Source organism: Toxotes jaculatrix, chromosome 4 (assembly GCF_017976425.1).
Source record: "Toxotes jaculatrix isolate fToxJac2 chromosome 4, fToxJac2.pri, whole genome shotgun sequence".
NCBI classification, from domain to species: Eukaryota; Metazoa; Chordata; class Actinopteri; family Toxotidae; genus Toxotes; species Toxotes jaculatrix.
The window spans coordinates 3,605,914-3,624,151 of NC_054397.1; the positions used below are offsets into that span (position 1 = coordinate 3,605,914).

Sequence of the window (18,238 nt, forward strand, 5' to 3'; positions counted from 1 at the left end):
TATACAAGTGTTGGACAGTCGACAACATATCTCCAAAGCAGATAAACCTTTGATCTCAGGTGCCGTTTGCACAAGTGCAGTGAAACAACTTTGACTGCCATGTATTTACAGACATCTGTTTATCACGGGATTCGGAATCTAGCACCAGTAAACATTTCAGTAAAACAAATTTTTGTGACCAGTAAGCTTTTACAAAACAGTCTAAAAATGCTACAGTGGATGGAAAATGTTTGACATGTAAACTTCACTTTCTAATTGATCCAACTCCAAGTCCCTTTCTTTTTTCCTCCTCCGGTTTCTTCATCTCTATAGCAGCGAGCTGCAGGCAGTCACCATGAGCTGCAGCCCTTCAAAGCTTTGATTAAATGTCAGTTTCAGAGGGAGTGGATGTGGGTCAGGCTAATCAGAGCACTTCATGCTTCTGCTCACAAAGTAAGAAAATATAATGAGGTTTATCCATCTTTGTCTGCCTCTTAATATCTCTCACTCTTTCTCTTTAGTCAGCATTTCTCTCTTTCAGTGTCTCTTCTCTCTTTCTCGTTGTTTTGGTGCCCTTGTTGCACAAATTGGGGAAAAAAAAATCTTCTCCAGATATAAACAGTATAAAAAATGTGTTTACTTCCTTCAAATTTGTCTTTCACTGCTCAACACAAACAAAACTACAGCACTCTTTTTGTGAGGAGTCACCCATGTGTCTGTTTTCCTCTGTGTGTGTTTGATGTTAGACTGTGATTTTCCATACGCAAGTTTGGGTTATGTATTTTACTTTGTGTGCGTGTCTGTGTTGTTTTTCACTCACAGCAAAAACCCACGCAAGTACTTCAAAGCTCTCAAGCAAAGCTCACTTTCCTTTTTTCTGTTGTCATTGTTTTCTCTGCTAGCTCACTTTCCTTCTTTGCATACATTCTTTTATTATATTGATATGGCATGTATACATCGCTAAACTACCCTTTGCCCTTTCTTTCTTTCTTTCTTTCTTTCTTTACGTAAATTGAGGATAGATGGCGCTCCAGAACCAGTCAGTAGACTGAGGCAGCCTTGAGCATTTCATCTGGGAAAATGAGCCACACCTGATCCCCATTAACCTGGGAAAAAAACGCACAAGCTGTGTCCTATTTCAGGGGCTTAGGCCGCCTCCTTCTGACTCCTCATTTCAAGGCTGAAAATGTCACGATGACTTGACAGGGTTGTCCTGTACCAAATGATCCTCCAAATTGTTCTGAGAAATGCAGCCTTGTTATGAATTTATACGACACAAGGTGCACAAAGGTGCAGATTTAAAATACCGGCCCTGAAATTAGTCACCCAGCACTTTTTAAGGTTACCAGTAGGTTTTTAAGGCCACGTGAGAAAAATGCTGGAAGTCAGAACCAAAGAAGCTCATCAGTGCTCCACTCCCCAAAAGACTCAAGGCAGTAAAGCCTGATGAAAAAAGCTATAGTGGCTGGAGGTTTTTGTTTTTTTCCAAAACTTCTGTTGAGTTGCAGAGGACGCAGTGTAGCACTTTAGCTCTTTGTTAGTATAGAAACTGTACATAGCCTGTAGAAAACGTGTGCTTCAAAGTCCTGCCCCTCTCCTTATCCTGTCTCAAGTAATTCTTTTGTGTCTCCTTCTTTTTCCATGTTTCCTGCTGGACCCCTGCACATTCTCATCACCCTCCTCCCACATCCTCCTTCTCTCTCTCTGTGTAACCACTTCTCCCAAGATAAATCTCAACCACAATGAAAACACACAGCCTTCAGCTGTTTAACCCATTATTGCAAAGAAGGAGAGGGAGAGGAGCCCAGGGGAGCAGTGGAGGGATGGAGGTGAAGGAGGGGAACGGAGAAAAATTAAGCAGGAAGGTTTTTTTTTCCTTTTGAAAAATCACGATTGTGAGTAAAAAGAAGTGCGATTTAACAACAATGTTAAATCCAGTAGCCTAAATCATAACGTAACATGGAAGTTGCAGCAACTGAAAGTCTGACTAGAAACTGAGTATTACAGGATTTCATTTTTGTCAAAGATTATCTCAGTGATTAAGATAAAATACATCTCATACATTAAAACATTATCTTTTCATCGCCATCAGATTTGGCCAATTAGGTTGTTTGTGTTCCATTAAATGAACCGAACTGCTGGTGTTGGGGATCGATCTTAGAAGACTGCTTTCAGTTTGATGTTCAGTCAGAGATCACTGTGTATAAAAGACTGAATAAGGCAGAATAACATGCCAATGCTGGGGGTTTCACAGCTGCCGTAACCTTAATCTGCAGGCAGCTGTTTTTATCCACCCCATCAGTTTGTCTCCATGGCACTGTCAGTCGATTAGTTCGTTTTTTCCAGTACTGTTGTCCAGAGTGTTACATCTCCACAAGTATTGGATTGATTGCCACAAATTTTTGGCTCACACATTCTTCCCCAGGAAATGAGTCCACGTCACCCGGTGACCTCCTGACTATGCACCCCACACCAGCAAGAGGACAAAATGTCCACTTGTCAAACACTTCATTTCATCAAAGGTATAGCATAGCATAACATACTGGTCACTGACATTTAGCATGCTAACATGCTAAATGTTTGCATAAACAGAGAGTTTGACATGAACAGAGAAAGTTTGACATGATATAAACTCTTGCCTCCTACATAATCTGCTCTTATATGCTACCAAACTAACCACAAGTCAAATAAATGGAAGCACATTCAACCTTTAATAGTGTTACAAACTCACTTAAGCAGCACTATTGAAGGTCATTTCAGTTTTACTTCTGCTCTGTTTTTATTCTCCTGTTCCTAAAAAAGTGCTTCAAGAAATTCACTGTTTAACTAACTTCTTGTATCAAGCTACACTTGGCCCAGATCATGTTTTTGTATTTCCTTATTATTTCCCAAAAAAATGGGGTAACGAATGAAACTCGCTCCACTTTCTCACTAGCTTGTGGTGTTTGTCATCAAAACAACGGCTCCCCTTCGCACTCCTCTGTCTTTCTTTGAATTACGATGATAAATACACTGCATCTTAGCCTGCATCCATGGCGTGTGCTCAGTTGTTTCATAACTGTGAAAAATTGGTTTGCAAATCTTATTGTGCATGAGGACACTGCTTACATTACTGCAAGGCCAGTGTTCATGGTTCAGTGAGTGCAGTGAAGATGTTTTAATCTTGCAGCCCTGAGGACAGCAACTAAACTACTGGATGGAGATTAAGTGGATTCCTTGTTGCTGTGGACAAAGTTATTACCACACACACACTCAAACAAGCTATAGCTTTATCTAAAGTATTATTGCAAAGACTGAGCAGAATGCATTTTGTGCTTTGACCTTGTTTATGAGGACACATGTGTTGTGTTAACCTCCAACTGTGAGTTTTAGAACATGTCCAAGGTCACCAGATATGTAAGCCATCACATGCAGGTTGAACCAAATTTCTATATAAGGCTTTCAAGATCATCTTTGCTTTCTCCACTGGAAAATAATTACTCATGCAGTGTTATACTGCTGATGACTACTGGTTATCTGATATTACCTCTCTTTACAGAGCACCTCCAAGTACTTATTTGCTATGTCTCAGCACACTGAAGCTGTGACCAGCAAGTCACCTCATGTCCATTCATTTCCCCAACAAGTTGGCTGACCAGAGAAAAACATCTGTGGACAGGCATCAGTGTCTCTAGCCAAGAAAAGTTGGTCACAGCTATACACAGTTTTTTTCTTTCCAGTCATCAACCCTCAGCTTCAGCTGGCAATCACTTATCTGCTCTCCATAGTTTCCCTGCTGATTTTCTTCACAAGAAAACAGATTTGCCAGCTCAAAATGTAAGAGAGGAAGATTCCAACCATTCAAAGCTTCCAAGTTATTGTCAGCTTTTTTTTAGTTCACAGTAATAAACATCTCAGAAATTACATATGGGATTGTTTCTGATAATTGCTGGAGTCAGATGTATGCTCTCTATACTACCTGTGACAGTATCGAGTCATGTTTCGCTCATGCAAACAGAGAATTTTGGGAAGTATGACTCTGGACGGGCTTCAGATTCCTAAGAATACATTTTCATGTAGGTGATGATATTCCAGTGTTGCATGTTCTTCCATACCAAATGTAAATATTGTGGTCACTGACTGATAAGATTTTAGTAAAGACAAGACAAGTCTGCTCCATTTGTCCTACTGTTTTCACAGGCAAAGCAAAACATAAGAACAGCAAGATGGCCGATGTCCATAATATAATAAACATCCCACGCCAAGTCTGCCCGCCTTTTCCTTCTGGCTCGCTCCTCTGCACGATTTTGGATAATCACTTTCCTACTTTGGACTGCACTCCTTTTCAAAATAAATATGCTGATTGATGGTTGGGTTGATCTACAGTATACGGATGGATTGCCGTATTGTTTGAATACATAAATGATTAGCTGACAGAAGAATAAGAGATTAAGGGGGCTGCAGATCATCCCTGTAACTCAATCAATGTCTGTATACATCTTCAGTCTGGCTCTCTCCTCTGCACTGTCACAGGCTGTCAGTCAGTGACCTTAAAAGCCCCCCAACTCCTCCAAGGCTGTGTGGGTAACAGCTCACGATGCAGGAAAACAAACTGAAACACTGCGCCGTTTCCTTGTTCCTCCCAGGGAAATAATGTTTATGAACTTGCATGGCTGATAAGTAACAGATATTTTAAGAAAAGCATCCAATTTTTAGAGGGTAAACAGACACCTGAACCTTTTTAAGACCTCTGGGGATATATGTGTGTGACGTCGTCTGGGAGGCTGAGAAAGTCAAAATATTTTTTCAATACAACTTCATCTCAGTGGCCCAGTTTGGTAAACTTTACATCTCTAAAAGAAAGCGCCAACAACTGACACTGAATCACAGATGGAAACCATATTTTATTCAAGTTTTATTCTTAGTACATCGCTGTGGACTGGATTACATTTGCAGACATCAAAATGGAGCAGTCCTGTGGCATCTCGAATAGTTTGTCTGACAGTGTGGACGTAATTCAGTAAATCTGAGAAAGACACATGGATAGCGATTTGCAAAACATGTAACGTCGAAATTTCAAGAGGGGTTGCATCTGCAAAGAATTTCTTTAATTTATCACCTGAAATCCAAACATCTCAGTTGCTATGCTGAATATGAGAGGAACGCAGTGCAGAACAGTAAAATCCCTCCCAGCACGCCCACTCCATCTGTGGCGGACGTTTTTGAAAAGGCGAGGAAGTTTAAACCTTAACAAAGCGCTGCGACTCTTGGTGCATTTGTTGTTGTTAAAGGCCTACGGTTAACATATGGGCTATGGCAATCTTTGTTTTGATACACTATTATGTTATAGTCCTACAGCAAAATTTTTAAAAAGCACTTGACTTATATGCATTTGTGTTTTTATGAGAGAACATATTTAATTTTACAATCTTGTTTAAATTGACTTATTCTTTGAAACATTCATATTTATGTAATCGCAATGCCTCGCAATTTTAGTGATGTTAGTACACAGTCATAGCCATAAATGCAATGGTACTGATAATTGGCATAATAATTTCTTTTGGTTTCGGTTTTCGGCCTTGGTTTCCTCATATTCGGTTTTCGGTTTCGGCCAAGAATTTCCATTTCAGTGCATCCCTAGTTCACATTAATCAAAAATGGTGATTGTGTTTGTCCATTCATGTACACGTACCCTTTGTGTTCAACTGCACCCCCTGATGGTGGCCAAAGGGAAGACACCGTTTGAAATTCAAGAAGGCAATGTCATTTAACCCTTTGAATGTTTGAGAAATCTGTCTGCTATTTTAGAATCTAAATGTCAGTCACAATGTCCCTTTGAAATGATCTCTATAGAGAAGTGTGAAGGTCATTTATAAGCACTGAACATTTCTGTGTGGGCCACTGCCATGATGGATGGTTTCTGTGGCCCCCAGAGGCCAGTTTGAGCACTGTAGTTATGCTACATAGAGCAGAACTGTCATTATGGTTTAAAGCCTAATAAAATGCCAATTACACAGAAAATGGGAACTTCCAAATATTGAAACATCCCCTGAGGACTGGGGCTCATATCCAAAGTGAAAAAAGATGAGTGGGAGAGAGGAGAAGTTAATGAGACAGAGAACAGGGAAGATAGAGAGGAATACTAGGCAGGTTATAGACAGACAGAGGGAGACAGACAGAGACAGATAGACAGACAGACAGATAGATAGATAGATAGACTTCCAAGTACAAACCCTCTTCCTCCCACTTTTCTTTACAAATCACAATGACTCATGAGCAACTAGCCACAGGGAGGGATGCCAAGCTCTGGCACCTGCTCCCAGTCCCTTTTGAGAATACCGTTGTTGTTGATAATAAAATCAGTTGAAAAGAAAAATTGGCTCTCCTCAGACACTGTGATTCATAGAGCCCAAAAATAACCGCTTACACTCTGAAAAAGTGGCTTGTGAAAGAGGACATTAAACCTTACACCTGCAAACCTGCAAAGGTATCTTGTGAAATCAGGTGCCAGAAGATGAAATATTACCTCAGATGCAGGTGTATGTATTTCCACAAGAGGGAGGTGTCAGTCAGAAATTCATACACTGTGTAAAGGAAGTAGTTCTTAGACATGCTGGCAGAATGGCACTGGTAAGGCAATGTCAGTCAGATGGCTGATCAAGAACTTTGGTACAGAAATGTGACATAGCACATGAACATTTATTGTCCCCAGAGGTTGCATCCTGCTGACTCTAGTGATCCCTTAACTTTTCCTTAGCAGGTCAACGTTTTCACTTATCCTTTGAAATTTCTGCTTAATTTATTGCCACAAAATTTGCGACACGTGTTCATGATTCTCAGAGGATGCATCCTACTGACTGACTAGCATTTTTAGTGACATGTGTCAGCATCTTGTCAGATGGATTGCCATGACATTTGGAACAGACATTCATTCCAGGATAAACTAACATTGATGATCCCTCAACATGTCATCTAGTGCCACTGAAAACTACCTAGTGCCATTTTAATTTATTAATTCAGTACTACAAAACTAAGGACATTTCTATCAGCCTTAGCTGAGCTACACTTAGTGCTAATTAGCAAAGGTTAGCATGCTAACATGCTAAACTAAGATGGGGAACATGGTATATATTAAACACCTGTGAAACATTGGCATGTTTGTGATTAGTGATTTTGAACATGTTGGCACGCTAACATTAGCATTTAGCTTGAATCACTGCTGGCTACGTACAGCATGCCTGCACTCATCTTGCTGTATTTCATATTCACTTCCAGCCAACAATGCCCTAAAACACAGTACATTGCAAACTTGATTTTAAAACAGAATCATGTTTTACTATGGGAAAAAGAGTCTATAAGTCTTTGAAATATAGATGATCCAGTCTGTAAAAGAGTAAATGATCAAACAAAGGATTACATTAGCTTTTGCAAAGCACCTCAAACTTTCATTATGCATTATCATTACATTTCAGTACTTTTGTGATCTGAAAACTGAGGGTTTAGGCATGTTCTTTTTTACTGTATGCTGGATTTATAAGATCATCTGCCAGTGCTTTTTATGCTCATGTGGATAATGTTTTCATTTGCACTGGGATGAAGAGAATATTGATGCAGGGATGATCATTGAACCTCAGTGTCTCAGGGGGTGTTGATGACATTCTTGATCCAGTCGGTGAGTCTGGTGATGCGAGTGTAGACGCCATAGTAGTCTGGACGACCGCAGCCTTTGCCCCAGCTCACTACCCCGGCCAGGAACCAGCGACCCGATGGCTTCTGGCAAACCAGGGGCCCACCAGAGTCTCCCTGACACAGAAAGGCAGAGCAGGTTTAAAGTGAGATTTTATATGGCTCTATGCACAACGTGACCATAACAACTGACAAGGCTAATGGTCAGTACTGGTGATTCTGGTGAGTCTGAGGCTATGATATGACGTCACTATTCTATGATGCACCCTATCCATGAGTTTATATTAAGTGGATCATTCTGTGCATCCCACACTGATGTTTACATTTCAGTGTATTAGATCCTCTTTAAAATACTGCAGGAACCATACTGAATACTAGATAACTGCATGTAGTGCCAAATATAAAAAAGTCTGAACATCTGATTTGACTTGCATCTATTTATTTATTTTGTTGGACACTTGGGGGCAGCACAACAACCTCTAAACACAACACTGACTTACAGTATTAACACCTTATGGAGGTGACAATGTATGCAAACGGATGCCTTTTTACATGTCAGGCAAATATAGAGCAACGTTAGCATATGGAGTTGTGTTTGTGTCCACCTAACAAATATAAGTCCAGTATTCACTGTCTATTCAGCTCTGTTTTGTTCCTCAACTCCTAAAGGAAATATTAGGCCGTCTAGCTGCTAATTCCTCCACTTTGTTCACCAGCTAGTTTCTAGCTGTGTCCTCTATTTGGTGCTGGGCTGGGTACAGCAGCTTAATAGAGCTTTTTCACTGAAAACAAAAGAGCTGAAGGGAACTGTGGAGTTGAATGACAGTTCTCTGTTGGACAGTCACTCCGAGTGTCATCTTTTATTTCTCACAATAAATTGGTCCAATGTTGATATAAAAATGTAGATTATAGTGCAGCTTTAAATTCAAACTGGACAGTGAAATGAAGTGGGGGGAAAAGAGCGTTATGTCTTTAGTTGCTGTATGTATGTGGTTCTATGTACCTGACAGGCATCTTTGTCCCCACTTTGGTAACCAGCGCAAAGCATTCTGGGAGTGACCAGGTGGCCGTAGGAGCGAACACAGGCTTCCTCACTGACCAGGCGAACATCCACCTTCTGAAGCACATTACTGGCACTGCCTGGAAGAGGTCAGAGGGGAAAGGTCAATAGAATATTCCTCTTTTCATCATCTATTTATACAGTAGATATGATGCATAAACTTTATTTTCTTGACAAAGCCTTAAGTCCGCATGCACCTCCTCTTCCTAAAGCTGCAGTCACATTTGGCTGGTCTACAAAGAGCTGACACTGATGTCTTCGCTGCTCAGTTCTGATTCACCTACTCAGTGTCAGTTCTATATACAATGAAATATGTCACAAACTGCAGCGATAGTTCTCGTCTTCTCAGCTTTAATCATTTAACATATGAATGTTTAACACTCAACAATAAGCAAAAAAAAAAGTCAGTCATAAGTCATGCCAATTTTCATGAAGCTTAGCTGCCTTCATTTCATTCAGACAACAGAAATCATATCCCACACGCTGCCACCCACGTTACTCTATGTTCTGTTTTCTTTACAGTTTTAACTTAAAGAATGTTTACTCTGAGATCCCGACAGCATACCCACTCTGCACCACCATCAGTAACACCTCAAAAACTCCCCACATATTGCTTTCAAAGCACAACTGAACAAAAGGGTTTTTTTTTAAGACCACAAAAGTCATCACATCCTGTGAAAATAATGCATTATATTGCATAATACAAAACTGGTGGAAAAAAAAGTTTTATGCTCATCCTGTGGCAGGAGTAAAACAACTTTGTAGCAAAACAAAATGCAGAGCTTTGACACCATTTGATATAAAGTAAGCCTTCAAGTCAAAAGCACCAAATAAAAGTCCACTCTAAAGTTGTTAATATTTAGAAAACTTCATAGTTATTTTAAAAGTGTCTCTTTACAAGGTGTGATGTTGTGGTCCCCTAGGCCTACACATACCAAAGCCAGAGGTCAAATGGAAACTTTTATAATGCAGGAGTAAAAAAAAAAAAAAGATTCCTTTACTTGTGGTCCTGAGAAAAGCATTTTTCAGATTACTGTTTTGCAGCATTGCAAGTCCTTGCACATAGTTTGGAGATTTGTTGAGTTTATTAAATCTAAATAATCAGGATGTAATAATTAGCCAAGCTAGTTTGTTTCTTAAGCTAAAGTGAGTGAGCTCTGAAAACTGGCTCTGATTAATAACAATGTGATTGTTTCCTCCGTGGAAACACTTCACACTAAAAGGGGTTTCACGACACAAAATGCTGTTGATCATGCTAATAACCATATTAACTGAGACTTTAAGACTTTAAATTCCATCTTACAACAATAACTGCAAAAACATAACGATACTGACGTCAGAATAAATGACTAAATGGCATAGGTTGTGTTAGCATAATGGATACTACCAACATATATTTCTTCACCTGTTCTAATCTAAATAAAGCTGTAGTTGAGAGGAATTATTGTGGTTTCAATTAAAACCACAATCACTGTCTCTACAACCAACATTTCAGCCTCTCTCCTCTCTCCAAATCTCCTGAAGCTTCCTTTCCCTATTTCTCTCCTCACCCCCTTCACGGAGAGCCCCCCAGCCAGTGACCCAGCAGAGCAGGCCAGGCTCTAGCTGGTGGGTAGGCGGGGGCAGGCAGGCGGGTCGAGCATGTCCAGCCAGCACTGCGGACGCGGACCGGTCCAGCTTCAGGAGGGCCAGGTCATAGTCGTGGGACTCGTTGTCATAATATTGGTGAAGATGGATCTGCTGAACCCGTGCCACCTCCTCTGTGGGGCTGCTGCGGCTGAGGAGAAGTTTACCCAGATAGACTGTCCACATTGAGGGGGAGTAAAGACTGCAGGATGAGGAAAATAAAATAAAAAAAAAAATAATGTATCGCAAAGATTTTAGATATAGCTGCAGTTGGTGACTGTTGCCATGTACATGGGAAACTTTATGTCCTTCAAAACTTGCTATTTTCCAACCAAAATCCTCCTCATCCACTGAAGTTTCAAGATTCACTAAATGCTGCACATACGTTTGATCAAGGTACAAAAAAATTAAGTAGAGAGGAATTGTTAATCCTCCGCAGGATGTTGCAGTTATATCTTTGGCCACGGTCCAGCCAGCTGCTTCTGGCTTTGAGAGTCACAAGCGTACGTTAATGCATTAAAACTGCTGGCTCTGAGTCACAGCTAAACCCTGCACAGCAAAGACACAGCAGCAGGACTGAACATAGAGGAATTTTAGGAGAAACAGAAAGGTATACGTGATTTAGTATAGTTGATTCAGAAGCTTAAAAAAACAGATTTACTGATAAGAGTTTAAAACTTTTCGTTTTTTCCTCAACAAAGTGCTTCAGGTTGTGTTTATTATGGGAACACTTTCTTACACCTCAGTCATCAGACCACTTCCTCCTCAGTCTCTCTTCCTGCACTTACCGGTCGTCATAGAAACAGTGGGCGGCAGACACCACCCACTGGCTGGAGATCAGTGCCCCCCCACAGATGTGGGTACCACGCACCTGCAGGCTGGCCTGCCATGGCCACTCCCCCTCTGAAGCGTTGGTCCCCCCAACTATGCGACTGGAGAACTGCCTCAGGCCACAATCTGAACACACACATATATTGAAACACTCAGTTACAAATATGTGCTTAACACTGTACATGAAATGTAAATAAAATCCACAGTTATATTTAAAAAATACAAAAAACCAAATTGCTTGACTTACTACAAAAAAGTTAAAGCGTATATGCGTATTATTATTATTATTTTTTTTAAGATCCACTATGTCTAATTCTTCCTAAAGCCAATAAGGAAAAAGAAAACTAAAGAAAACACAAGAAAAATCTAATCGTTTAATAAACTTAATTTCATTTTTATTAAAAAAAACAGATTGACACTGAGCTGAAGAAAATCTTGAAAAACCTTCCCCACAGACCATGAAGATATCTCAACATTTAATGGTACAAAGTCAAAACACAACCACAGTTGAATTGAAGTGCTACAAAAAAAATTTGTGTGTGTGTGTATGTGTGTGTGTGTGTGTGTGGTGTGTGTGTGTGTGTGGTGTGTGTGTGTGTGTGTCTGTGTGTCTGTGTCTGTGTGTATTATCTCACCACACTGTTTTTCATCCGAGGCGTCCGGGCAGTCACTGACAGAGTCACACTCCGGGTTGGGCTTCTTCAGACACGTCCCATCAGCACACACATAGGTCATATCTGTGCACTGCACCCCTGGTCACGCACACACAGACGCACACATTTTTAATGTTTTGCTTTGTTGCTGTTAAAACCTCCACACAGACATTTTTCAGGACTAGTGCAGAAGTTTTGTTTGTCAGAAAATGTACAGCAAGTTTTATTTATTTATAGTTTGTGGGATTAAATATTTATCCACGGTGTAAACTCATGAGACAAGATATATAGGTACAGTGCGGTGTAAAAAAAAAAAAAAAAAAGTTTCATTTCAGCTGTAACCAATGGCCTCGCTGTGTATCCCAGGCAAAGTTTTCTTCACCCATGACCTCTAGTAAATATTCAGTGTAGTCTAATGTTATAAATCATTTATTATGTGTGTGTGTGTTACCATTAGTACAGTTCATCTCATCCGTGGCGTTAGGGCAGTCCGGGTGTTCATCACACACCTTGTAGTAGTCCACACAATGACTGTCCTCTGGACACTGGTACTGAGCCACACACACTGAAACACACACAAGGAAATGTATCAGCTTCCATGTATGTCCCTATATGTAGTAACATTCAGTCATATGAATGAAGTTCATATAATACTGGCTTAAGTGTCACAAGTGGTATCACAGTTGGTGTTCATTCATCCATTCTGAAAAATCTGTTGTAAACTCAGCATTATTTGACAGTGGATTCCTTTGACATGAAAATGCTTTAGTGCCATTTTCCTGTAAATCAGTCAATTTAAAGCATAAAATAAATACCACAGTTTCTCTCATCAAGCCCATTGGGACAGTCCTTGATTCCATCACAGGCAGGAACACACAGGCCATTAATGGTACACAGAAACTGGCCTGGGCAAGCTATGAAACACAGACAAATGCGCACACAGTTAAAAAATATGCTCACAAACATAAGTGAAACGAGTAAAAACATTAGGTAAACATAACACAACTTACGATCTGTTAGGTTGAAGACGCTGTAGTGCAGCTGAAGGCCCGGCCCTGTGAGTGACACCTCGGACGTCATGAAAACAGTTGCTGTCATGGAGCGCAGGAAGAGGCGTTCGCTGTAGGGCTGCAGACCCCTGGAACCACACAGTCTGACAAAGGGACAGAGACACTGAAATCAAATGGAAACTCCAGTTACGTTTCCCTGTAGAGACAAAAAGAAGGCTGTGGTGGAAGGTTTGAGAAGCGATGTTTAAATAACTTTGGAGTGTCCTCAATCAAGGCACTGGACTCTGTTTGTTCAAGGCACTAATGACAAACCTGCCGTGGATAAACAGAGGTTATACAAGCTCAAAATTCATCACTTTGAAAATAAATAAATAAGTAAAATATGCCTGTTAAAAAAAGGCCACATACAGGACGCTGCTGCCCCCTGTAGTTCAGCACAGAATAGAATAAGGTGATGATATGAACACAGCATTTTTTACTGTTACTGTTTACTGTTAATTAGGTCAATTAGTGTTTTATGTATTATAAAACCAGCTGAAATATCTGCACTTCATGACCTGTATGGAAAACTTTTCCATGCACCAGTGTTTCCTGTCACATCTAGCCCCTGAATCAGTTTCAGAATTATTTCCTGCCCTCCTGTGTTTCCCGCCTGTTTGATTACCTGGCCCTGCCCTAATGTGTTGCACCTGTTTCCCATTGTTCTCTCCACCCCCTCTTGTATTTAGTCGTGACTTCCCCTTTGTTCTCTGCCAGTTTGTCTTCGTCCTTGTGGCAAGCGTTTTTTCCCCTTGTGTTTCTTGAGTTTGCCTAACGATTTGGATACTTTTGCCTTATTCTTCTGACCACCGTGTACCGACCCCTGCTTGTGAATAAACCTCCCTTTACTCACCTGAGCCAGCGTCGAGTTGTTGCATTTGAGTCCCCGGTCCGAGCCCGGCCTGATATTTCCCAGTGTTTCCAGTCAGATACCAAACCACACACTTTTATTTTCTGCCTCTTGAGCTTAAATCTCAATGGCTGTTTTCAGCGTTGCTCTCAGATTTTAATCTCAGCAAGTCTCAGAGTGCTGCACACCCAAATAAATTTGTACTAATCAGACTGGACCAAGTAGTTCTCACAGACCAGCAGGATTCACTATGGAGTCTTGGGCTCACCTGCGGTTCTGGATGATCCACTGTCCCTGGGTGCAGGCTTGGTTGTAGCTGGCTCTGCTCAGCTCGTAGCCCTCAAACTCCAGAGACAGGCCCATCTCTGCACTGGACATCTGAGCACACAAAGAGGACAGTAAATACAGTGATGTGCAAGCACATTCAAACAGGAGGTGTAAGACACGTGGATGAAAGAGTGTCTTACAATAAAGTTCCATGTACAATTTGTGTCAGGGGGGTAGTAGCTTGGGAAAAAAGGCGTCCTCAGTGTCCCTTGGACCCCTGATACTGCCTTCAGCTCTATGGTGGAGTTACAGTCTGGGAAAGAGAGACAGAGAGAAATGTTTCAATCCACAATACCAATCCGTTCCACTCTGTGGCATTTAAACTCAAAGATATGAGATGAGAAATCAGAGGAAAAAATTCATCTTGATTTTTTGGGCATCCAGGCCAAGGCTTGACAGATCTCCATCTGCCACTGAGAACAGAGCCTGCTGGTTTTGTTACAGTCCGACCAGATCAGGCGGCAGAAATCTACATAAACGTAAGCTGGCATAGCTGCTAAACGATCTCAGTGTTGGTCTTTTGGTCTGTCTCTCAGTTTACCACTTTGGTCCAGACTGAAGATGAGGATGTATCTCTCTGAATTTGTTGATTCCAGGACTTTTCCTCTAATGAGGTACACTTTTGTGGTTTTGACTCCTGGTCTTTTTTGTCTTAACAATTCCCCCCTTACACCTTTTCACTTGGCTCAGTCTTTGTATTTATGTTATATTGAATGCAACATGTCTGAACTGGTTAAGAAGGACTGGGTCTGTAGGTGGTCTTACCCTGGCGGTCCCAGGCCTGTGCAGACAAAGAGAAGGGGTCCTTGTAGTTATACAGACCCTGTTTCCAAACCACCGTCATCCACTCGCCTGAAGACAGGACACTGACCACACGCTCATGTCTGCTGCAGCCGTACACACTGGGAGGACAGAGGTGAAGATGGACAGAGAGAGAGAGACAGTGGGAAAGACAGTTAATCACTTAATGCTAGTGGTGAGAGCAGTTCTTTAAAGGACTGATACGTCACAGCATGTAATTAAAAAAAAAAAAAAAAAAATCTGTCTAATTCTGTGAAAGAAACGCACGATGTGATGAGGTGAGCATCGGTGGGGGTGAGGGAGTTGTACACGGCCAGCCTGTCCTGGCACTCCGGCAGCAACCACTCCATGTGGAGCTCCAGCTGGGAGCCTGGGTCGGCCTGGAGGTGCCACAGGCAGGAGGAATGCTCTGTGCTGGGGCCACGGAGAGCTGAGGGGCTTCTAGACACCACCTTCTGATAGCGGTAACAGTCTTTGGGAAACATTGCCCAAAAGTTAGAGTTAGAACTGAATTGGTCTAATGTAAGATCTGAGAGCAATAAAATATTTTCAGTAGGTTATTGACTTATCTGTGAAAAAGTGAAACATGATTGTTTTATTAGTGTGGGAGTTAGGGTTTCATGTCTCTCATAACAAGCACGAAACAACCACAACTGTACAACATTAGATGGAAAAAACATCCTAGTTTCAGAAGTTGCTTCCATGCATACATTTTTTGTTCAGGGAAATATATATATTGTGCCGCATTGTGTGCTAACTGCAGTTCAATCACGATGGATAAATTAATTCAAAATGAGAAATTATGAACAAGCAAATGAAAATAAAAGTGTGATACCAAATGTAGCTTTCAAAATTTCTCTAACTTTGGAATCAGCTTCTGTAGGAAGAAGAACAAAAAGACAGAAAAGAACTTAAAGGGTCACTAACTGTGGTTCTATCTCACTTTTACCTTTTTTCCCTCACACTTAGGATTTAATTTCTGTCTCACACACACACACACACACACACACACACACACACACACACACACACACACACACACACACACACACGTTGTCTCTGCCCCGTCTCCCCTTGTTCTCTCACCACTGACAGACAGTGAGGGGAGGTGGAAGAGGTATCCATCAAAGCTGGCCATCACCTCCTCCTCTGATCCTCTGTACCCCCTGAGGCCGTCCTCCAGGCTTGTGGTGACCTTCTTCAGTGTGACCCTCCCAACATGGCTGCCTGGCACAGACATCACTATCCAGAAGTGAGCCACAATGCTCCCTTCCCTGCAGAAACAAAGCAGAGATCTACACAGTGGTCAAAGATGTATTTGAACAACAAGAGAGAGACAACATTTCCCTCTGGTTAAACGCTTCAAATGTGTTGCACATGCGACCATGGCTTGGTGCGGGCAGAAGTGTGCCCTGTTGCACCTGTACCGAACAGTGATGTCAGAGTGCTGATTAAGCCAGCAACGGTGTCTGTGGCGGGTGAGCGATGTAAGTTATGTCACAGCCGTTTGGCCACGAGATTCCACAGTTATTATTGAAGTCACGTACCCAAAAGCAAAGACAGTGGTGTGGTTGAAGTATCGAGAAAGACTCGAGCTTTTCATTATCTTCTCTACCTGAAAGATAGAAAAAGACAATATCACCTTCCCTAACTTCTATCTATCCACCCTCCATATTTTTTAGCTTCAAGGTATTGCTGTTTGTGTGTTTGTTTTCAGGCAGTTTACTGTAATTGAATTTATTTATGTCTGGAAGGACAGAAAAGCTTCACCTCACTCTGAGGTCCTAGAGTTACTCTAGTATCAGTATAATAGGACATCATGGTGCCTGCTCACCATGGTGCTTACTCCTTTGGCCTCTTTCCTGAATGCAGGGCTGGTGTGAGAGGACAGATCAGCAGAAAAGGTCCTGTTGAGGATGGACAGGTAGGCCGTGTACTGCTGCTGGACTCGGGGCTCCAACGCCCAAACCCTGTACTCTGTTGGACAGAAAGATGTGAAGATCAGCACAGCATAAATAAAGAAGACTTCAGGAGGATTTTGAGCGAAATGCTAACAATGCTAACATGCTGATGTTTAGAATCTATACCATGATCAAAATGTTAAATGGGTTAGCATGTTTACCCACCAGCATATATAAAGCAATATACTGGAGCAACTAAACGTTTGACCCAATTAATTTATTACAATTAATCCTGAGGGGAACATGAACTGGTAACTTTATGATAATCCATCCAACAGTTGTTGAGGCATTCAACGTAAAACCAATTTAAAATTATTGATATCTGGCTGATGCATTCTACCACACAGTCATGTGCGGATATAAATTCACAAATTAAAAGAAAAAAAAAAAAAAAAAGGTAGCATGAGAAAATTGCTCACCCAGGAAGTACCAGGCCAGTGCGGCTCCTGCGACAATGAGGATGACTATGAGAATGGTGAAGAAGGCCAGGAGACACTTGCAGGACCGAGTCTTCCTTATGGGTGGAGCTACAGCTTGTGTACCAGCTTCTACCTGTAGAGAGAACAGACACAAACTCACTGTGGCCTATGGAGAATTTGTGCCTTCAGTCAACATGCAGAAGCCCCTGAAGCTGGATTTTAACTGAACACACAGGCAATTTTTGGTGGGAGGTGGTTAAAAATATATAATTTACAAATGTAAAATTCAGTCTGAAGTGTTTCTTCTATGCAGTGTCTGAGTGAGGGCACTTCAGGGCATAGATGTAGGCACTCAGCAGATGGTTTCTCATTGGATTACATTTAGCTACAGGGTTGTCAGGTTCTACTGTTTTTTTTCTCTCCGGGTCAAATCATGATCTAACAAGCTCTTTTTCTTTTTATAAAAGATATTCTGAAATAGTTTGAACCATATATGGCACGCTTCTCCACGGACGAACAGATGGAAACCAACAAACTAGGCATTTCAACCTTTTGGTTTGAGCTAACACCTTTTAGCTTGAATCCACTCTAGATACGATACCTTTGGTTTTGTCATTCAGTCTGTGAAACCGTCATGAATTCCAACTTCTGCATGGTATGGAGATTTCTGTCTCTAATAGTCTATAGTCAACAATCAACCAAAACAAGCTCTTCCATTTGCCCTCATTTTGAAAAAGACCTGCATAGAACGAATTCAGTTAAATACTGGTTTTCTCTAACAACAGGTTCGTCATACAGTAATCTAGATGCACTAGGTGATAAATCTCAGACTGAAAATGTATTTCTGTATTAGCATTACTGACCCCATTCTTCAGAGAAGGACTTGTGTTCCCCTGGTCACATGAGCCGTGCCCAAGCGCCATTGTATCACTCCACATCCTTTGTTCCTTGAGAAACCATCTTACTGTCCATGGGGCTGAATTTTCAATTCACCAGCTTTTATTTAGCATCTCTGGA

The 18,238-nt window shown here is 41.3% G+C and overlaps 1 protein-coding gene across 1 annotated transcript; it reads right to left on the bottom strand.

Annotated features, from left to right (window-relative positions):
* Window positions 1-6,802: 6,802 nt before the first annotated feature.
* On the bottom strand, window positions 6,803-18,159 carry LOC121180807 (transmembrane protease serine 6). Its single transcript, XM_041036457.1, has 18 exons — window positions 18,085-18,159; window positions 17,222-17,354; window positions 16,676-16,818; window positions 16,389-16,456; window positions 15,928-16,115; window positions 15,677-15,718; window positions 15,109-15,313; window positions 14,806-14,942; window positions 14,181-14,293; window positions 13,982-14,091; window positions 12,825-12,967; window positions 12,630-12,728; window positions 12,266-12,379; window positions 11,797-11,913; window positions 11,119-11,287; window positions 10,255-10,532; window positions 8,648-8,784; window positions 6,803-7,761 (listed from the first exon to the last, which is right to left on the bottom strand). Exons 1-18 carry the CDS (start codon window positions 18,157-18,159, stop codon window positions 7,597-7,599), a joined length of 2,436 nt encoding a protein of 811 aa, XP_040892391.1. The 3' UTR covers window positions 6,803-7,596.
* Window positions 18,160-18,238: the final 79 nt, after the last annotated feature.